The following is a 23,939-nucleotide window of genomic DNA, read 5'->3' as shown; positions in this document are numbered from 1 at the left end:
TTTTTCAAATATTTTATCATGTCAAACTGGAACTATAGTAATACATTGATTATATAAATGTTTATATACTACAAAACTAAAATTTATAATTTTAATATAATTTTGTCAAAATACATTGTTTTAAATATTAATTATAAGAAATATTTAAAATATCATAAAGTTCATCGACTTTTACTGTTGCGTTCCGGATTAGTTTTAATTTTTTTTCTTCTAGAAAACTCTTTATGTTTCATAATAAATGTGAATGGCAAATTTGTAGTGGTCCCTCCATTTAAAAGTAGAGTCTTTAGTTCATCTTCCATTCAAAACCTTTATATTGGTGAAGACTATATTCAATGATATTTTATTTTTCAAATTTTGTTTTATTTTGAAAGATATTTTGCTTCAATAATATATTGTTTCTTTTTCTTTTAATTTTGAATAACTGAACAGTATTTTCAAATTTAAAAAATACTATACATTTTACATTTTTGAAGATGACCTTTTTATTTACCAATTGGTTTTCTGAACTGCAAAGTTCTAAATTTAAATAATCCATTATATATTAGTTTAGAATCATTAGAGAAATATGTTGGTTCATCTAATTATATAATAAACTTTTAATTAAACTCACCATAAATTGATTATTAATGTTCTTTACTATTTCCTTAAATAAAAATTAAGGAATTGCCTATTTTAGTTAAAGTATATATCACAATTAATGGTTTTGAATAATAAAGATTTGATGAAAATTAGTGTATCTTCTTTCATATTTGTTTAATTTAATTTTTTCTGTATATGTTGTGTTTTAATTTTTTTAAACGACTATAAATTACTAAAATTGTTAAAAGTCTCACATTCGAATTTTGTGATCCATGGTTTAAAAATTTTGTTATGACAAAATACAAATGATTATAAAATTATATAAGTAAAAATCTAATTTAATTAATTATGAAGATTAAAAAGATATACATATATATATCATTTTAAATTGAATTATATACCATATAAATAAAAAAATATTTTCATTTCAAAATTTACTTTGAATAATTTTTTTTATAAAAGCTTTGAACAATTTTTTTTATAAAAGCTTTGAACAAACATTGAAAACTTAATTTTTTTAAAATTATAAATTACTAAAACTGTTAATCTCACAATGAAAATTTTGTTATCCGTAATTTAAACATTTTGCTATCAATGATACAAATGATTAAAAAATCATATGAATTGAAAACATCATTTAATAGACATTAATATTAAAAATATACTATGTATGTTAATATCATTTAAATTTAATTATATATCCTATCAATTAGAAAAAAATATTGTTTGTATTAATAAAGTTGATTTATATGTTTGCACAAATTTAATTATATATGCAGTAGTTGCTGATTTTTAACTATTTAATATATATTTACAATTTTATAATATGTAAAAAATATATAATACATAAAATTAGTTATATATATAATGTCGCACGGCGCAGATTTTAATCTAATCTTTTGTTATTTTTGAATGATATGCATTTCACGAAATCAAGATTCGGATGGTAATAGTGACGGGCTGTGACTTTGTACTTTTATTTTAGATAATATAATTTTATTTAGGAAACCATTTTAGACTAAATTAATTAGTACATAATTCCTAATATAGGTGAGCCGGCGATGTGTAGGTGTGGCCACCAGGTGAAGACTTTCTCGTACCTCCCTTACATGAGCGAGGTGTCTGTGGCTAAGGAGGTTAATGACCTTTTCCGCAATAAATGAATTCATTGCGTTGAGTTCGAGTTAATTAGAGGTAAATTTTTATTCATAGAATTTCTCTACTCAAATCTAAAGTTTTTTTTCAACCAAAATCATACGAACCTAAGTGAAAACTTGGTTTTCGTAGGGTGTGACTTCTGTCTAATAAGTAATAACCCAAACCAAATGGAAGCCAAATTTTAGTTGATCAAATGGGAGTTGCTCAAAAATAAAAATTTGATCAACTGGGAATTAGATTATATCATTATAGGTACGCCGTACGCAATTAGATTACAAAGTTGACTTTGACCGGGATATATCGATCCACTTTAATGAGGGTATCTTGCAATTATCGGAGGCATAATGTTTTTGAATTTGGCAAGAATCACTCTTGAAAGGCGTATATATATAAACGCGATAAACAACTTGACAATACACTATTATTATTAAGGTATAAACATAGTTTTTAAACAGACTAATTCTTAAATATATAGATAATTACTTTCATATTAACCTCATATAAGGAAAACTTATTTAGAAGGAATTATAAATAAGATTATTTATTTTCTTAAAGAAAAAGGACTATGAGAAATGAGTTAGATTCTTGAGGTTCCAAATATCATCATCCCAAGCAACATCGCTGAACAATAAACTGTAGTTTCTTCCAACAAACTCAACGTCCCAAAAGGGTAACCACACGTTGCTCCACGTCATCTCCTCCACCACTCCACTGCACCACAATTTCTCCTCCTCAGCCACCGCGGCTGCGGTTGCAACCGCCATGGCTGCGGTAGCCAATGATAAGTCAGTCTCCTCTTCCTTCATCTCCTCTCTCGGTCTCTTCATATTAAAAAGTGTTAGCGGTGATGATGTGATTGGCGTGATCTTGTTAAAGAGTGAACTCATGAGGATATTTATAAGGAGATGGAGGCAGAGGAAGTGGTTAGTGCAAGAAGACATATGGGAGTTGGAGATAGAGAGAGACGTGAGGATTTGTTGTTTAAAAAAAATGTTTTACCGACATTGTTTTTTCGTGTAACTCAGTTGCCTAATGTCACACTCATACATCTGTGCGCTTCCTTTTGCCTTACGTGTCCTACTTTTTTTTCTTCTCTTTCTCCCCGCTCAAGTATCTCTGCAGACTGCAGCGTTTAAAGTTAACAGTTTTAGACCAAAGTATCTAAAAACATATATTTTTTTTATAATTTGAAAATGTAAAAATATTAAAAAATGCAAAATTACATTGATTCATTCAAATCGGTGAAGATTTTATTAAGTTACATGATCAGGTGAAAATTGTTAGTAGAACTGTAGAAGTAATCTGAGTTTTGGAAAAAGTATAAATGTTAAAATTTCTAAATATTATTTGAAAAGTGATTTTTTATTTATTTTGATTATGTGTCATCACTATATCTCTTTTCATTATAAAAATTACATGACTTAGTGAAAATAAAAATATGTTTTAATTTCTATATGACTTGTAAAATATCATTTATGAAATTTTATATTTTTGATAAGATACTTAAAATATAAAAATAATTTATACGTATCATCATCAATAAAAAAATTAAACTAATAACACTATTATAAATATAAATTTTCACATTATCTTATAACTGAAAAACAAAAATATATAATATTTATACTTTCAAAAACAATTGTGAGTATATTTGTTAATTAAGTGTTCGAGGTATACTTTAATTCATTAATTTCTATGATAAAAAAAACTAAATACCAAATAAGTAAATTTATTTGTATGTGATCACTATCTTTGTTGAACGATTTTTAGTCAACTAATTGAATTAATTAATTAATTACTTTATATCACTTCAATATAAATATAGTCTATATTTTATTAAGTTAATTAATAAATTAGTTTAATACTTCAATATTTTTTAACTAAAATCAAAAAACTAAATTTTATATATTTAAATATATATATATATACATACTAAAATAAACATAATCATAAATACAATTTAAAAGAAAGAAAATTTATTTTTATAGCTTCAATTTTAACGAAATCCAAAAATATTATAAAAGTTAATCAGTCAAAAGAAATATAACTTATGAAAAATTATTTATATCTATATTAAAAAAGCTAAAGAAGTCTTTTAGAAATATTAAAATATGAATTTTTTACTTTTAAAAATAATGCTCTTTTAAATTTATTATCACTCTGTGTGGCACATAAAATCTCCTAATAAAACATCTGTGATGAGTTTATAAAAATAAAAATTTACGAATATATGACATAAATTTGATCGGAAAACATAGTTACAGGATTATTAGTTTGTATGGAGAATAAATGGGTTAGATATTTTAGATTTGAAAGTTTTATTAACTAAAATTTCGTAACATTTAATTAAATTTTAAATAAAATAAAATGAAGAGATAATAAACAAGGAAAAAAGTCATTGTTGTCTAAATTATTCTTACTGCTTACAAAACAATATGTTAAATGAACTAATAACTTCCTACTTAAATATGGTAGAATTAAGCGCTTAGAAAAGAAAATTAAAATTAATCAGTTCAGCATAATTTATAGTCATACTTAAATATTTAGGCGACGTTTTTATTTATAAAATGTGATGACCAATTGAAAACAAAAGTGGCGACTACAAAAAAGTCAGCGCAATGATTCAAGCTTGTTTAGTTATTTGTTTACATATTGTTTTTCATTTTTTTTATCAATATTTAATTTGACGGCATAATCTAAGCTGTTTAAACTAAAATACAAATTTAAATTAACTATTTAATTACACCTAATGCCATTGACATGCTAATTAATCATATTTTTAGCATTTATTACATAATTTAAATCGTGCTTAACTAAATTGATTTCATAAATAATTCATTTTAAATAATAAACTTCATATCTTTTTCTACAACTATATATATTTTTAATTTCACTATTCGCTGGTTATTATTTTTTTGGTCAAAACTACTTCTTATAATCTAGCTTACCACTAAATGATATTATTAACTCACAAAAGACTGATTTATTTAAACATATGCAATATTTACTAAAAGGATCTTCCATTTACGTTCCTACATAAACGAAAATATAAAAAATATCTTTTTATACTTAAGTAATCGATTATAGAAAAATATATTTGTTTTGTCTTCATTTTCAGTAACTAAAATATTAAATATATACAAGATATAATAACAAAATCATAAAGCATCCAAATATTCATTTGGTATTAACTACACTAGATTATAATTCCACATGAAAATATATAATTAAAATAAATTAATTTGTAAATATATTAATATTATCATAAAAACAATAGTCCAATACAAATCAAATGCAATAAATTTATATGATAAGAAATATGTGTGATATAAATGAAGGTTCGAATAAAGTAAATAATTAAGGTAATAAATAAAAAATTTATTTTTAGAAATGTCATATTAAATAATCTTTCAGTAGTGTAAATTATAAATATATATATTTCCATTTACATAAAAACAATTACTTATAAATAGTGAAATAAATCTCGTGCGGACACACAAGTCAAGTTCTAGTTGTGTTTATTTCTAAAAAAATATAATGTTGCTTGCTGCATGCTTCGCTAGATTTATTTGTCTTCATTTACTTAAAAAAAAAAGAACTTGGAAATTGGAAAAACATTGAGTTTGCAAATAGAAGATAGAATCACACCAGATTTTTATTTGCAAATAAAATTTGCTTTTTTACCAAGTTGAAATGTTCCTTTTGATCCTTTACCAAGTTGAAATGTCCCTTTAGATCCTAGGAGACAAATTTATTCATGTATTTGCTATTTATATTAAAATAAAAATAAATCAAATAATAATAAAAATGACTCACAAACTATGGCGCATTTGACATTACACTCGAATTCTCTGCATCAAAAAAGTTCATTTCCGTAAAATCATTTGAATTCTGTTACATTTGGTTCAATATCTCAGGCGACGCAAAGAAATAAGAAAACAAAAACTTTTTCAAAAAAAATATGGGGCGCATTTTGACATTACACTAAACTCCACCTGAGAGAAAAAAATATTGATTCGGTGTAATCCGAGTATAGACAAATCTTATTTCTTTCTTTGATTTGTTTCAAATGGCAAATGCATCCGAGTTCTTTACTCACCCTCCAGTTGCTGCTTGCTGGATCTTGGTTTTGCGTTTTCTCTAAAAGGATTATCAGCTTGATCAAAGATGATTGAAAAGCATACTTGGTCGACGATGGTGATGATTTTACAAAAGCTTTTCACCTTCTTTCGTCAAGATGTCACATGGAAAATATGATTTTCTATAGGGAAATTGTACGCCATCCACTAGACTTTTACCCTAATTAACCAAATATCCTAAATCCCACAATGTGATACATTTCTCCATAGACACAAACTAGTCACATCATAGGTATTTTCATTTTAAAGGGTTTTAAACCAATTCACCCTTTTCTATATTGTATCACTTAGGTTTTGGTCCGATCAACTAATTACAAATGCATAATGAAATATGTAATAGTAATGCGGGATCGAATCGACAAAGATCAGTGATTACACATACAGCATTTATACAAGTTACTAGCTAATGCTGTTAAGAAAATTGTTTGTTGTTTTGAATACTTTTAAAGACATTATAAATAACCAAGAACACAGGGTTGTAAATGATTTAATAAAGCGTTGGGTACATGGATTGTCATTGTTGACAACAAGATAAATTAATAAGGAATAATGAAAACGCAACATCGTAAACTCAATGCACAATGATAGAGTTATCCACATACAACACATTTGTCTTATAGAATTATATAATTACTAACTTCCTTAAAAAATTAGCTTTTAAACATACATTCAAATAGATTTTGATAAGTTCCTAAATTGCAATAACAACAAGTCTGTTCGTTAAAGACATTACAGTTCTTTCAAATATATAATTCTTTCAAAATTTTAGAACATTTTTTTTAAAAGGCATTCAAACATTTTAAGATCATAAAGTAAATACGTCATGTGTCTAATTTTAATACTAAAACAATTATAAATAAAGAACCATAAGATAATTTATAATCTAACAAGCATTCAATAGCAGCACATTATATAGTTTACAAAAAAAAAAAAATAGCAGCACATTATATGCCTATTTCTGACGCCATCTCCTTTTGTGGTTGTCCATTTATGGCCTGACTGGTTCAAACGCAGCGGTTGCGGTTGTGAGAGTTTATGGATGCGGGCGGTTGCGGTTTCTAGGTTTTAAGAGATTTGTACGACTGGTACTGCGGTTAAAAATTAGTGTGTTTACAGGATGTCTTATGACTGGTTAACTATCAAATACAGTAACAGTCAAATAATAAATTAACAATATTTACATTTAATATAATTATAAAAATATCAAAAATTATAAAATTATAATAAATATAAAATTTATATTTAGAAAGTTATAATTTTAATTTTTGAAAATTTATTGAAATTGTTTTTATTGTAAAAATTTATAATATTAATTAAAATATAATAGATATATTTTAATATTTTCATAATTTCAATTTTCAAAATTTTATTAAATATTTTTACTTTTGTATATATATTGTTTTAAAAAAAAAGAAAAAATTTTACCCTCCCACAACCGTCCGCAACCGCAAACGCTAGCTGGAGCCAGCTTTTAAATTTATGAGATTCAAAGCGGTTTGAAATGGTTTAGAGCGATTTGAGTGATTGTTGCAAACCGCCGACAACCGCTACTAACCGCAAAAGCTGCGTTTACGGATGGTAGCGAAAAAACCAGTCGCTCCCTTAATTGTTTTAAGCGAACAATTTAGTCGGTAAATAGTTTTTGCACAAGTTGACGAAAATAGATATAGCATATTATTATGTGACATGTTAGAGCAAACAAGATTAGTTGGTCCACGTATGTTTTCTCTTACTTTTAGAACGTATTTTACGTTTGTGACAAAAAAAAAACATATTTCTACATCACGTGGCAACCTATATTTCATTTCGTGACCAATTTCTTTTCACCGTATATCGACATGCTGCTAGCATTTTTAGAGCATCTCCAACCCACTCTATTTTTAATATTAAAATAAAGTTTAAAGTAAAAATATTTTAATAATATTCTGTTTCTCACTCTATAATAAAGTGAAAAGTAGGTTTACTCCAAATATAAAATTATTTACTTTTTTAATTTATCACTTTATTTTTTAATATAAAATAGAGTATTAATAAAACAAACTCTATTATAAAGATACTCATTTTAGAGTAAAAAATAGTGTAAACTATTGAAAATAGTCTTAGTTTTGGATATTGGCCAATCACTCATTGGAAACCAGCTTTAATCTCATATCCTCGAGAATATAGAAGTATACAACTAATATAAAATAAATTTGATCATTTTTTAGTTTAAAATTCAGCATCAAGCTGAATTTTGAACCACGGTTTAAAAACATGTAAATATTATTTTAATAATTTTTAGTTTTTATGTTTAATTATTTTAGATAATAAATATTCACAGATATAAAAGTTTAATATGTATTGATCATTTTATTTTTATAAATGTATTGTACAATAAATATTTTTAATCTGTTTATGAAAATGGATGATCTTTAATATATTTTTAGTTTAGGAAGACTATATACGATACTAAAAAATATATTTCGTTTTTAGAATTAAAAATGATTTAATATTTGTAATATTTAATAATAATTACAATTAATTATTTAAAAAATAAGACCTGAAATAATCTTATAAGATTTTGTTATAATAAAAAAGAAGATATCCAAAACTCAAAAAATGTAATTTAATAGTAAAATATTTTATGTGACGTTATGTTTAAACAGTTTAATAGTAATTAATGATCAATTTACTTTCAATGAGCATCATATAAATATTTAAAATTAATTAATATTTTCCATAAATTACAGGGAAAATAAAATTAGTTTCAAGCAATATTTATATCTTAATAAGAAAAATTCCAGTTGATTACTTTTAGAAAATTCTCGCTACCCAAAATTAGACGTGGGGGTTGAATAATCAAAATATATGTTAGAAAACAAACATTTTCTTCACAAATATCAGTTCAAAGACTTCTAAACGTTGGACAAATATATAAATTTACTGGTTTGTGTCGATGGGTGTGTGTCGACATCTGAGTGTGTCAACATTGTTGCCAAAAAAAAAGAGTGTGTCAACATAAAAACAAAAGATATTGTACATGCCGACTTAAAAATTGTGTGTTCTGTAATGATTTGAAAAAGGAAGTTGTGGCTTTCTAGTAGGGTAATATTTAGTACTTATGTTTTTCTAGTGGAGTGTAACTACCCAAAATGGATACAGAAGAAAGAAAATTTCTAAAAGTAAATTGATATGTGAAACAAAACGACAAAAATGTGTAAGTGTATTTAAGAATTAGCCAATTAGGAAAAGGCCAAAGTGGCAAGTGGACCTTCTCTGCGTCTACCTTCATTTCCTTTCATTATCAGCGTTGCCACGTTCTTGTTTTTTTTTTTGAACTTACCACGTTCTTGTTTTGTAGAAATGTTAGTTCAACAATCATTTAATTACAAAAATATTAGGCATGGCTGGTAAAGTTTTAGGTTGGACTGTTTTGAGTTTTCTTTCAGTTTAGATTAGTTTACCTAATAAATTCTCGTAGAAATATTAGATAACCCCACAAATGGTGGCGACAAGTTCATAATTAAGAGCATAAAAGATGTAAGTTCGCAACAACAAATTTATTTAATTTTATTACTGAGTTATTAAAAAATCGGAAGGCATTCATTCATTCATCACAGTAGTGGGATTAGATTCGGGTCAATGATGTAAAACTATTGTATAAGTTATTAAAAATTTTCCATCATATGCAATGTAATAAAACCCCGTAACTTTAAAGAGTTGAATAGTAAAAAAGTGGCTTCTTCAAGTTACAAAAAAAATTGATCAACAAAATTTGTGGAAATTTTGTTATACTAACTAGTCTTGCTAAATATAAAATATAAAATTTATTTGATTTTGATACTTAGAAAACCCACGAAAAAAGCAATATATATACTCATTCATTTGTCTTTAACAACTCACACAAATGCACGTTAGCAGATTTGAATTCTGATGATAATCTATACTATTATTTGCGAAGTAAATTTTCTTAATCGAGCTCTCACGTTAAAAGTTAAAGTGGTCAAAGTCGATGATATCCTTAATGAATTCTATTATATAATTAAAAAAAATTATTAATGATATATTTTAAATAAGATAATTCTTATATATTGTGTTGTTATCTTAAAACATATTTTCAATTATAAAACTTAAAAATAAGATACTATTATTTGCGAAGTAAATTTTCTTAATCGAGCTCTCACGTTAAAAGTTAAAGTGGTCAAAGTCGATGATACCCTTAATGAATTCTATTATATAATTAAAAAAAAATTTATTAATGATATATTTTTAAATAAGATAATTCTTATATATTGTGTTGTTATCTTAAAACATATTTTCAATTATAAAACTTAAAAATAAGATATAAAACAATTTATAATAAGTGGTTAAAGTCAATATTACCCTTAATAAATTTTATTTATAATTAAAAACGAATTTTTATTAATAATATTAAAAACATTTAAAATAAAATAATTCTTCTATATTGTGTTGTTATCTTAAAATTTATTTTTTCAATTGTAAAAGTTAGGAAATAACATATAAACAATATATAATTATTAAATATTAATCTATACTATTATTTGGGAAGTAAATTTTCTTAATCGAGCTCTCACGTTAAAAGTTAAAGTGGTCAAAGTCGATGATACCCTTAATGAATTCTATTATATAATTAAAAAAAAATTTATTAATGATATATTTTTAAATAAGATAATTCTTATATATTTTGTTGTTATCTTAAAACATATTTTCAATTATAAAACTTAAAGATAAGATATAAAACAATTTATAATAAGTGGTTAAAGTCAATATTACCCTTAATAAATTTTATTTATAATTAAAAACGAATTTTTATTAATAATATTAAAAAAATTTAAAATAAAATAATTCTTCTATATTGTGTTGTTATCTTAAAATTTATTTTTTCAATTGTAAAAGTTAGGAAATAACATATAAACAATATATAATTATTAAATATTAATCATCTAAAAACATTTTGTATGAAGATATTTTCTAAAATGTTTCTAATATGTTAATGTTTTCTTTTAAAATTTCAACACAATAATAAACATATATATTTTAATGAATTTTATTTATAATTAAAAACAAATTTATTTTAATAATATTAAAAAAATTCTAAATAAGATAATTCTTATATATTGTGTTGTTATCATAATTTTTTCAGTTATAAAAGTTAGAAAATAACATATAAAAAATTTATAATTAAGTATTAATCATCTAAAAACATTTTGTATAAATATATTTTCGAAAATATTTCTAATATGTGAATGTTTTCTTTTAAAGTTTCAACACAATAATAAACATATATATTTTAATGAATTTTTAGTCATATATATATATATATATATATATAATTTCATGTTTGATTTTTTTTTCTAAAAACATAAATAATAAGTTATCATATTGATTTTAATTAATAAAATATAAGCTAATAATATTTTTAAACGATTAAGTCTGCACGTGCGAGCAAAACACCTAGTACAGCAATAATATTTGTGCTAGTCAATGTTAATTGATTCAAAATTAATCTAGAATTTTTGAATAATGGGGTTCGTGGGTTAACTTAACGTGGGATTTTTCTAATTATTAGAAGTTTGTTATTTATTTATTTATTATCATGAGTAATAGAGAGTTATCTATTTCTTTATATATTTAATATTTTGTTATTGTGTTTTTTAAACTTTTTCAATCAACATAACCTTTTGTTTTCTTCCTCTACAATCTCTCAACAATTGTGATATCAAAACAAAGTAAAAAATTAGGTTTCAATCCCGTTAGAAAGAAGAAACGATGGTGAGCAACAGTTCAACATGCTTTTGTTCTGACTTTCAAAGGTGAAAAATACCATTCTATAGAGTCTGAAGATGAAGAATATATTCAGATTGTAGGAACTATATGATCTGGTGGAAACTAGTTTTCATAATGGGAATCCAGTAGAATCTGATCAACCTTTCATAAGAGAAACGAAATAAAGATGAAAAAGCATTATTTTTCTTCCAATCATCAGTGGATAATGATATAATCTAAAAGATCTCTGGAGTGAACAAAGCTCATGAAGCGTAGAAGATTCTGAAGCATGAGTATATGGGAGCACAAAAGGTGATCCGGGTGAAGTTGCAAACTTTACTCAAAAGCTTAAAACTCTTTTTATGAAACAAAATGAAACTGTTCAAGAGTACTTGAATAGAGTGTCTACCATTGTGAATCAGATGAAGGCTTATGGTGAGTTTCCCACCAATGAAAGCATCGTGAGCAAGGTTCCGTCATTGCGGTTTGAGTATGTTGTTCCAGTAATCACTGAGTCTAATGATCCAAACACATACACGTTTGATGAGATGATGAGTTCTTTGATGGCTCATGAAGATCGGCTTAGCAAAGCCAATGAGAAAACTGAAGAAAGAGCTTTTTAAGTGAATGAAGATTCTTTAGAAAATAGAATATCTGGATATTATAGAAGTCAAGGCAGAGAAAAAGGTGGATATCATGGTCGAGCCTGCCGTTTGGAAGAGAAAGAGGTGGATTCAATGAACTGAATCAACACCAAAATTCATACGAAGATCAAAGTTATCACCTCAATGGATACAAGGATCAAAGTCAGTTCAAGAAGAGTATTCGATGTAGGCATTGCAAGAAGTTTGGGCAAAAGGAGGCTGAATGCTGGTCCAAACAAAGGAATGAGCTGAAATTAAATTTTGCTCAAGATGTTGAAGAAGTGAGCAAGCTGTTCATGACACATTCTATTTGCAAGTGCGTCTGATGTGGTCTGATTTTTGGATAGTGGTTGTTCCAATCATATAGAAGGAACAAAGTCGTTGTTCAAGGATATTGATGAGTCAAAGAAGAGTGAGTTAGGCTTGAAGATAACAAAACATTGAAAGTTAAAGGAAACTGAACTATTGCCATCAAAACAAAACAAGGTGATGTTAAACTTCTATATGATGTGCAGTGATATCTTGCATATTTGCATTGTTTTATCCATTCATCCATGAGCATTTTCATCATATAGATTAGGATTCAGACATGTTTAGGTTGCATTTTGCATACATGAGTCTCTATTAGGTACTGGAGTACCACATGAGGTTATTTGGAGCTCAAAAGAGGTGAAAAGAGTGATCTTTGGACGAGCACAGCCGGAGCGACCTCTCGGAGCGACGGCATGAGGTCGCTGTGCACCACATCCCGGAGCGACTCATCCAGAGCGACTGCACAAGGTCGCTCGCGTTTTCACGTCTGGAGACACACATTTACACCTCGGAGCGACCTTCCAGAGCGACGTGCTGAAGTCGCTCCCGAAGCTCAGAGCGACCATACCAGAGCGACAGGGAGAAGTCGCTCGCGTTTTCATCACCCGGAGACGCGAGAACGAGCCCGGAGCGACCTCTCGCAGCGACACAGCGAGGTCGCTTCCGAAGCCTGGAGCGACTTGTCGGAGCGACGGGCTGAGGTCGCTCCGTGTTTTGTTTCTGCTCGAACTTGTGATTTCTCAAGGGCATTTTGGTCATTTCATTATGCACGTTTTTATTTTCTAAACCTATGTTTTATTACTCTGTAAGCCACCAGGAGGCACATCATCTTTGTTCTTAGAAAAACCACCAAAAACCTTTGGAAAGGGATCTTTTTGAATGAATTGATCAGTTTATTATTGAGAATTCTGTGTTCTTATCTATTTCCTGTGTTTCTCTACATGATTAATCTGAAATCCAATATGGGTTTAAGAGGAATCATGGAGATTAGTGAGTAATCACCTTTGGAATTCATGGGTTAGGGAGATTAAGGGTGATTAGGTTAGAGTTAGGATGTTTTAGTGTAGATCATTCATATTTCCTTGCTAGTAGAGTAATCATAATGCATCTTCTGAGTTGGCCACTCAGTTGTTGATTCTTAGGCATTTCTCACCCGAAAGGTGTTCGATGAAATGCCCGAGACAACTCTCCTAGGCTTTTAGTATACTTTGCCAAAGACATTTGTTGTTAAAGGTACTAAGATAGCTAATAGACTTGTTAGTAATGATTGCTTTCATATTATTCAACCAAAGACATTTGATGTTTGAGATATGTTAGCAAATGAGCATTCATCTAGACATAGAGCTTGCTTAGAATTGTGTCTAGGCTTAAGGTTGATTGTTTGATTGATCATTTGCCATCCTTAGTTCGATACTTGATCACCCAAGGTCTAATCCCTATACCCATGAGTTCTCTTTTCCTTTAGTCAAGAAAGTATCATTCTGTTATTGCTTTCTAGTTTTAGTCATAGTTTAAAACCCATCTAAATCATTGGTTGCACTTAGATTAAGTGAGTACTTGCATTCTCAGTGCTTTGATATCCCTCAGAACTGGTTCGACAATCTTCTATACTACAACATTTGTCTTAGGAGCCTTGAAAACTCCTAACATCAAATTGGCGCCGTTGCCAAATTCTGAGTAGATTTGAACATTGAGATTTAGTCACTTGCTTGAGACTAAGTCATTTTTATTTTCTTTTGTTACTGACTCTTCTTCACCTCCCTTTAATCTACAGGTGTATGAACTTGAGGAGCAGGGGTCCATCAAACCTAGTTCCAAGAGCAGCAGACATCAGGGCTTTAGAGAGAGAGTGTACTAGAAAGAGAAGAGAAGAAGAACATCAGGCTCAATTGCAGAGACTGAACACTGACATGGGAGACGTCCATCAAGAAGATGCAGGCGTCAATGGCGCTAACAACAATGGCCCACCTAACCAACAGCGAGCAGCTCGCCCCATTGGCACTTACGACCGTCCCAACATTCATGGTCATAGATTGGGAATCCGAGCACCCGCCGTGGCAGCCAACAACTTTGAGATCAAGTCAGGACTCCTCAACGTGATTGAGAACAACAAGTATCATGGCTTGGCTCTAGAGGATCCATTTGATCACTTGGACAGGTTCGACAGCTACTGTGGGTTGTCAAAAACCAATGGTGTGTCCGAAGATGCCTTAAAGCTCAAGCTATTCCCTTTCTCTTTGGGGGATAAGGCACGTCAGTGGGAGAAGTCTCTACCCAGCGACTCCATTACCACTTGGGATGACTGCAAGAAAGCATTCTTGGAGAAGTTCTTCTCTACTTCAAGAACTGCTAAGCTGAGAAACGAGATCTCGAGCTTTCAACAGAAGGGCTTGGAAGGTTTCAGTGAAGCCTGGGAGAGATTCAAGGGCTATCAAGCTCAATGCCCACACCATGGTTTCTCTAAGGAGAGCTTGCTGAGCACATTCTACCGTGGTGCTCTCCCTAAGTACAGAGCCAGACTGGATACAGCTAGTAATGAGTTCTTCTTGGGGAGAACTGAGGAGGATGCAGAGGAGCTGGTTGACAACATGGTTAAGAGTGATGCAGTCTACAGTGGAGACCACGACAGAAGCAGTAGAACTGAGGATAAGCAAACGAGGAAGGAGTTGAAAGCTCTACAGGATAAGATAGACATCCTCCTTGCTGATAAAGCTACCCAAGAGCAGCTGCACTTTGTCGGCAACCCAAGCCAAGAGACACCAGCTGTTGTCCATGAAGTTGAGGGGTTGGAAGGTCAAGAGGAGTTGTGTTTCATCAACAACAATGGTAGCTGGTACAAAAAGGAGCCCAACTTTCAGTACAACAACTACCAACAGAAATCCTACCCAAACAACCAACAGAGTGGCTATCCGCCAAGAAACAACCAGCAAGGCAGCTATCAGCCTCAGCAAAACCCCTCGTCTGGTTCCTCTGCTCCTCAAGAGAGCAGCACTGATACCTTACTGAAACAAATCTTGGAGTCTCAGACTAGAAGTGAGAAGCATATTGGTTATGAGTTGAAGAACCTTCATACCAAGATTGATGGGAGCTACAATGAGCTCAACAACAAATTCTCACACCTTGCTTCTACAGTCAGGAATTTAGAGAATCAATTTGCTTCCATGAACACTCACCAGAATCGCCAGCAAGGATCTCTACCTGGAAAGTCTGACCAAAATCCCAAGGAGGCCAAAGCTATCACCCTTAGGAGTGGTAAGCAGTTACCTCCTAGAACCCTCACCAAGGATGCTGAGAAATTAGGTGAGGGGGTTGCCATCAACATAGATGATGAAGTGGTGATTGTTGATGAGAAGATCAATGACGAGATCTTGGAGAAGATAGTGGAAGCCAAAGGTAAAGGAAAGGTTGGAGAGGAGAAGAAGACAGTAAAGGATGGTGAAGTTGTTACTCCAGCAAGTGAAAGTTCTTTTGTTCCTCCTCCCTATGAACCCAAACTTCCATTCCCTGGTAGATTCAAGAAGCAGCTGCTAGAGAAATACAAAGCTCTGTTTGAGAAGCAAATGAGTGAAGCTCAGGTTGCAATGCCCATCATCGATGCTTTCATGTTGATTCCTCAATACAACAATTTCCTGAAAGATGTTGTAGCTGCAAAGAAGAAGGAGATGGAAAGCATGATGACTCTTACCCATGAGTGCAATGCCATCATCCAGAGGCTTGATGTTCCAGAGAAATTAGAGGATCCAGGAAGCTTCACACTACCTTGTGCTCTTGGACCTATGGTATTTGAGAAAAGTCTCTGCGATTTGGGAGCTAGTGTCAGCTTGATGCCTTTGTCTGTTGCAAAGAAGCTTGGATTCACTCAGTACAAGAAGTGTAGACTCTCTCTGGTGTTAGCTGATCGTTCAGTGAAGTATCCTGTGGGCATCTTAGAGGACCTCCCTGTGAAGATTGGAAGGTATGAGATACCTACAGATTTTGTGGTGCTTGAGATGGGTGAGGAGGCTCAAGACCCATTGATTCTAGGAAGGCCATTCTTAGCTACAGCAGGAGCTATTGTTAATGTGAAGGAAGGCACGATTGATCTCCATTTGGGTAAAGAGAACATCCTCCACTTTGACATCAAGAGGAAAATGAGGAAACCAACTGTGTTCGGGCAAGCCTTCTACATTGAAGAGATGGACACCCCTGCTGATGAGCACCTTGAAGAGTTACCACCTGAGGACGACGAGGAGGGAGCATCTCCCTCTACTCATTCCCTATAGAAGGTAACCCACCACACTCCCTTGTATATACCATTTCATTTTTGCATATTAGTCTTCTTTTCGGTATCTCTCTCTCTACTTGACGACACAGAGACTGTGTCACTCAAGTTTGGGGGAGGTACCAAGTATTTGATCATGTTTGCTTTGATGTTGTTTCATTGAGTCATGCATGGCATACCTATTTGCATAGAAAAAAAAAAAAAAAAAAATCAATCATTTAGTTTGCATCATTTGCATTTTTAGGAGAGTCTAGAGCATATAGGTTGCATTCACTTGCATTGGGAGCAATGATTTGAATGCCTTGTAAAGAACACTACGTTGCACTTGACTAGCTTTTGCACCTCTCAAAAAGACTTGTATGTTTCGAGCCTTGAAAACTCTTCCTGAAACTTGTTGATTGCTGAAACTCAGTCTTTGAAGCCAACTACAACCTTATTAGAAATGAATGAACTTAATGCTTCTTGCTTAGGGTCCCTTGTGTACTGAGTCATGGCTATACACACTGGAGTTGTCACATCTTTTATGCCAATCTTTTTGACAAACTCTAGTGGTAGACCACTCCCAAAACCTTTCCTTCCTTTTAAGCTTTCATTGTTTGATGAGTGAGGCCTTCTTCGGAAAGTCTTACATGCGCATAATGTTGAGAGTATCGGGAACGACAATGCTTGATCTTCATTTTTGCTAGATTGGACACTCTTTTGTCTAGCTATAGGTGGGAGGGTGAGTGTTGTGATCATGATTTGGGAGAAATGAAAAATAAAAAGGATAGACTCTTTGTGCTTAAGTGAATTGATTTTCTGGGATAAGTAGAGAACCTCTAGCTCTAGTTTTGAAAAGTCTTGGCCCCCAACCTAAAAAAAAAAATATATATAAAAAAAAAAGAAATCGAAAAAAAAAAAAAAGAAAAGAAAGAAAAGGGGGCTAGCAAAGTTGTTAGGAGCTAAGAAATGTTTTGAGGTTGTAGAAAAATCCCTTGTAGATTTCAAAAAGAAAGAGTTAAAGTTCTTAAGATCTTTTGGTGAGAGATGTGAGTTGGGTTTGACATTTGGGAATGATTGTGTAATGATATGTTTGGGAAAAGGGTAGAACAATGGAGATTGAGCATTGTATGCATGAGTTGGTCCCTTTCTTAGATATATTATGTGCAATGTCAAGGCTACTTGTTTTGAGAGTAAACCACCTTAAAGATCATATGTTTTGAACCTCTTGAATCACTTGAATAAAAGCCTTCCCTTACCCAACCAAATGACTTGGACCAACTGACCATTTGCAAGAATTCACCTGATGTTTTGTGCTTAATGAATGTGAGAGTTGGTTGATTTGAATGTGTGGATGCTTGATGATGAGTGTAAGAACAAAAAGAGTTAAGATAGGCCTAGAGAAGCTAGAGTGTAATAAGAGAGTGTGCTAGTTGTGTTTCTTTTGGCTATGTGCTCCCACCTTCAACCTCTCTTCCTATGAGTTCTAGAAAGTTCACTTGTGGACAAGTAAAAGAACAAGTTTGGGGGAGTTGATATCTTGCATATTTGCATTGTTTTATCCATTCATCCATGAGCATTTTCATCATATAGATTAGGATTCAGACATGTTTAGGTTGCATTTTGCATACATGAGTCTCTATTAGGTACTGGAGTACCACATGAGGTTATTTGGAGCTCAAAAGAGGTGAAAAGAGTGATCTTTGGACGAGCACAGCCGGAGCGACCTCTCGGAGCGACGGCATGAGGTCGCTGTGCACCACATCCCGGAGCGACTCATCCAGAGCGACTGCACAAGGTCGCTCGCGTTTTCACGTCTGGAGACACACATTTACACCTCGGAGCGACCTTCCAGAGCGACGTGCTGAAGTCGCTCCCGAAGCTCAGAGCGACCATACCAGAGCGACAGGGAGAAGTCGCTCGCGTTTTCATCACCCGGAGACGCGAGAACGAGCCCGGAGCGACCTCTCGCAGCGACACAGCGAGGTCGCTTCCGAAGCCTGGAGCGACTTGTCGGAGCGACGGGCTGAGGTCGCTCCGTGTTTTGTTTCTGCTCGAACTTGTGATTTCTCAAGGGCATTTTGGTCATTTCATTATGCACGTTTTTATTTTCTAAACCTATGTTTTATTACTCTGTAAGCCACCAGGAGGCACATCATCTTTGTTCTTAGAAAAACCACCAAAAACCTTTGGAAAGGGATCTTTTTGAATGAATTGATCAGTTTATTATTGAGAATTCTGTGTTCTTATCTATTTCCTGTGTTTCTCTACATGATTAATCTGAAATCCAATATGGATTTAAGAGGAATCATGGAGATTAGTGAGTAATCACCTTTGGAATTCATGGGTTAGGGAGATTAAGGGTGATTAAGTTAGAGTTAGGATGTTTTAGTGTAGATCATTCATATTTCCTTGCTAGTAGAGTAATCATAATGCATCTTCTGAGTTGGCCACTCAGTTGTTGATTCTTAGGCATTTCTCACCCGAAAGGTGTTCGATGAAATGCCCGAGACAACTCTCCTAGGCTTTTAGTATACTTTGCCAAAGACATTTGTTGTTAAAGGTACTAAGATAGCTAATAGACTTGTTAGTAATGATTGCTTTCATATTATTCAACCAAAGACATTTGATGTTTGAGATATGTTAGCAAATGAGCATTCATCTAGACATAGAGCTTGCTTAAAATTGTGTCTAGGCTTAAGGTTGATTGTTTGATTGATCATTTGCCATCCTTAGTTCGATACTTGATCACCCAAGGTCTAATCCCTATACCCATGAGTTCTCTTTTCCTTTAGTCAAGAAAGTATCATTCTGTTATTGCTTTCTAGTTTTAGTCATAGTTTAAAACCCATCTAAATCATTGGTTGCACTTAGATTAAGTGAGTACTTGCATTCTCAGTGCTTTGATATCCCTCAGAACTGGTTCGACAATCTTCTATACTACAACATTTGTCTTAGGAGCCTTGAAAACTCCTAACATCATGCAGTATGCTCCTAGTCTTGTTCATAAATTTTCTAAGTGTTGGACAACTTCACACAAGTGGTTACAAGGTTGTGTTTGATAATGATATGTGTGCAATAATTGATAAAACGACATGACAAGTTTTAGTACTTATTCACATGACAAGTAACAAGATGTTTCCTCTTGACGTATTAACTGTGCAAGGAAAATATTTGGTTGCACATGTTAAAAGCGATGCAGAAAAAAACATGTGGCATTTGCACCAAGGTAGCGTGAATGGGTTGAAGTTGCTGAAGAATGAAGAAAAGGTGTATGCTTTTGACCCTCTGTATTTTGAAGAAGCAAAGAATTTGATTGAATGGCAAATTGCGATAAAAAAGGAGATGCAATCGATAGAAAAGAATCCTACATGGTAGTTTCTTGATGCAGCAGAAGGAAAGAATGTAACTGGTTTGAAGTGGGTGTATTAACCGAAATACAACTCTAATGGAAGTACAATTAGTTATGGTAGATTTTATTCGAACTTGTTCAATTTCAAGTTTGTTGATTGGACAAGTATCGACTTGCCAGGAAGTTTGGATGATAGGAAAAATGCTTCAGGGATTTGCTTTAGTTTTGAGTCTGGAACTATTACTTGGATCTCAGAGAATCAAGATTTTGTGGCATTATCATCATTAGAAGCAGAGTATGTTCCAAGAGGTGAAACAACAAGGAAAGTTTTATGGTTAAGGAAGATGTTAGCTAATTTCTTTTTTGAACAGGTTGAAGCTACAAAAATTTAATGTGACAACAGATCTGTAATTGCAATGGCCATGAATCCATCAATTCATGGCAGGACCAAGCACATTGATGTTCAACATCATTTCATTCGCCATCTTGTAGCAGAAAGAAGAGTTACAATGAAGTGTTGTGGAACAAATGTGTAAGTAGCTGACATCCTGACTAAGTCACTTCCTCAAACAAAGCATGAGTTTTTCGGAGCTAAGTTGGGAGTGTGCAACTTTGAATAAGGAGGACTGTTTGTTGATTCAAAGTCATTTTAGAATTTATGAATAATTAGGTTTTTTGTTTGACTTAATGTGGGTTATTTCGTATTTATTAAAAGTTTATTATTTATCTTTTATTATTATGGGTAATGGTAGTTATCTATTTCTTTATATATTCAGTATTTTGTAATTGTGTTTTTTAAACCATTTCAGTCAAAATAAATTTTTGCTTACTTTCTTTGAAATCTCCAGCAATCACTCGTTACATTCTTTTGATCCTTCTCATTCATTCAAAACTAAATTATACTTTCTTAAATAGTATAAATCTGCTGAGTTGTTAAAATAACATATATTAAAATTTAAAGCAAAATTTTTTTTTGATAACCAAGTGTCATGGCCCCACCGAGATGGTCCAGGCTAGAGACCGAAATGGTCAAAGACCTAGTATGCGCTGGTCACTATGTGTGTCACCGTGAACGATCTTCGGTTTCAGGCGATGGGGTTCCTCATGTGAATTCTCCAATGGCTGGAATTCAAACCCGAATGACGAAATTCACAGCCGTAAACCCTTTACCACCAGATCTAGAATTTAAAGTAATTTTAAAAATGATATCATGGCTGTGTATAACATTTTAATTGTAGTGACACTGTTCCTTGACAATAACAAAAATTACTAGTATGCTTTGTTTTTCGTGGTTTACAAACTTCACATAAATCAAGTCTATAAAATTTGTCAAATATGTTATGTTAGATTTTATTCAGTAAAGTTAAAATATTTACTGCATAGTTCTAGAAGTTTACATTAAAATATACTTAAAGGCAACACATATCCGAATTCTAGTCAAATATATATATATATATATATTTGGTAAAATATGATTCTAGTCATATATAAATGTCGACGGACACATTCAACACTCCAATTAACATGGTTGTATTGCATGCATTGTAGATATTAAAGTCAACATAATTCTATATGCAGTTATAGAGGAAATTCAGAATACTAGATGATGCCAACTTAGCATTTTATCCCCCATTTCGCCTACAAGATTATCATCTCTAACGTTATCCATGTTTTTTTTTGTGCAACGTTATCCAACCCTTTAAGCAAAGAAATATCATTTCGTCCACGGTATACGTGAAATAATATCACAAAAGTTAAAATTAGAACTTGTGTATGGCTGACATAGAGAATGGTATCATTGTGAGTACCTTTTACTTTTCCTCTTGATTTCATATGAAAGCCATTAATTTTGTTTCATATTTTTACTCCTACCTCACATTTTATGCATATCTTTTGCTGAGTTTATGCAAATCTATAATATCAATTAACATTTGCATGCATGAAGCCAAAAATGTGCTGAATTTCACATACATGTTAAAAGAAAAATGATTTTCGTTTTCCAAACCATCATCTCAAATCTCAATCGATTTGTAAATTGGCTATAACAGTACTAATAAACATCAACGGGGCGTTGGATAAATCTACTGAAGTGGCTGAATGATTTGGAATCTCATTGGATAGCCCATAAAACTGTAGAGCCCATATACAAGAAGTTGAGACTCGAACTCTTCATCTAGAAACCTATAGAAATGAACAATGGCTACAACACTTTCTACTGGAATAAGATATGTAGGAAATTATGGCCATCAAAATTAAATGTAGTCTCACACGAATAGAACATAGACTCTTCTCGAAAACCCACACCAACTTATAGAATTTTCACAAAAGTTACATGAACCTATTAAGTTTTTTTTCCTTAAAAAAATAGGATAACAAATATTTATCAAAAATACAATTTTGATGTACCATATAATTTGTTGTAAGTAAATCGCCATTTTGTAATCTTATAAGAGACCATTCAGAAGAAAACAACAAAAACTGAAAGTTTAACACATTTTTTTCTTTTGAAAAAACATTTGACACAATTATGTTAAAGGTGTAACTATTTTTCAAATATATAAATTAGTAGTAGGAACAAGCTATTGTCCACAAACAAAAAATGATGTACTGGCGAACAATTGTAAATTATGCACGAGAATGTGTTTGATTATCTGAATCTAGAATTATAGGACAATTGAGAGGCACGAGAATGCAATTGATGAATGGAACCCGAACCATGAATGGATCAGATACCTAGGCGCATACGAACATTGGTCTAGGATTTATTTGAACATTATCGATTGAGCGTTAATGCTTGTCTAAAGAAGTATCGATCGACATCCTTCCTGAATTCGCATACATAGTTGGAATCACATGATAGGCATCCGCTTAGTAATTACATGTGAAAGCTGGTTACTTGCTTATTAAATTTGAGTTCTAGAATTGAACATGTAAACCCCTTAGCATCCCTAATCGTAGTTTTGAATCTTTTGACTGATACATCTCGAGATCTAACGTTTTTTTCTTATAACTTACAAACTGTTCTATCTACTTACTGCTTTGTTTACTGATTTTATATTGTTTGCCTAACTTGATTTGAAACTCAAGTCTATTGTGTGAAAGATATAATCCATGTGGATTCGATTCTCAATCACTACATCGAACTTCATATTTGAGAAAGTAGGTTGAAGGTTAATTTGAACATATCATATAGCTTTGTGGTGTTTATGAGTGAAGCAAAGTTTAAAAGATATATGGGTGAAAGATGTGACAATTGCTTCAGAGTACCTTGAGATAGTAGAAGCTATAGCGAAGCCAGACCTCTGAGCTTTGTTGGAACAAATTTCTGCGTTTAAAAGTAGCTTCACAAGCATATTCTTTTGATGTGGAGAAACTAACAGCAAACTGAATTGCAAGACATTGTCAAAATGTGTTACGAAATGGGCGTCTCAATTCCAACTTGTCCCTTAGAGGTGCTGCTTGGTTGCCTGATCGGATTCAAAGAGGAACAACCAAAAACGACGTTTGATACTTATTTAGAATGCCGTCCGTTTTGCTCTCTCGTATCCTTAGTTTTCTAAGGTTCTTGGTTTGTAGTTGAGGTTTATGTCTTCCCCATGATTTGAATCAATTCAGACGTTAAAAAAAAACCCCCAGATATTTTGAATTAGTCTTCAACGTTACTGTAACATATGGCACTTTATAGTTCACAGCTTTTTCACTTATTTCATCAAAACACCATATATTCTGAGAAATAAAATTCGGAA

At 31.6% G+C, this 23,939-nt stretch overlaps 1 protein-coding gene and 1 non-coding gene across 2 annotated transcripts; both read right to left on the bottom strand.

Annotated features, from left to right (window-relative positions):
• Nucleotides 1-2,110: 2,110 nt before the first annotated feature.
• Nucleotides 2,111-2,703, bottom strand: LOC125585821. Its single transcript, XM_048755517.1, has one exon. The coding sequence runs from the start codon at nt 2,679-2,681 to the stop codon at nt 2,304-2,306; it is 378 nt and encodes a 125-aa protein (XP_048611474.1). The 5' UTR covers nt 2,682-2,703; the 3' UTR covers nt 2,111-2,303.
• Nucleotides 2,704-14,952: 12,249 nt separating this feature from the next.
• Nucleotides 14,953-15,059, bottom strand: LOC125589713. The gene has a single exon (XR_007325883.1). It is a non-coding gene; the product is annotated as a small nucleolar RNA R71 (small nucleolar RNA).
• Between the last annotated feature and the right edge of the window lie 8,880 nt (nt 15,060-23,939).

This window comes from Brassica napus, chromosome A2, assembly GCF_020379485.1.
Source record: "Brassica napus cultivar Da-Ae chromosome A2, Da-Ae, whole genome shotgun sequence".
Classification (NCBI taxonomy): domain Eukaryota; kingdom Viridiplantae; phylum Streptophyta; class Magnoliopsida; order Brassicales; family Brassicaceae; genus Brassica; species Brassica napus.
The sequence above is the reverse complement of the archived record's forward strand: the minus strand, read 5'-3'. Positions and strand labels throughout refer to the sequence as shown.

Bases quoted from the DNA above. Each gene is read 5' to 3' on its own strand.
- LOC125585821 (XM_048755517.1), bottom strand. From the start codon at position 2,681: ATGTCTTCTTGCACTAACCACTTCCTCTGCCTCCATCTCCTTATAAAT.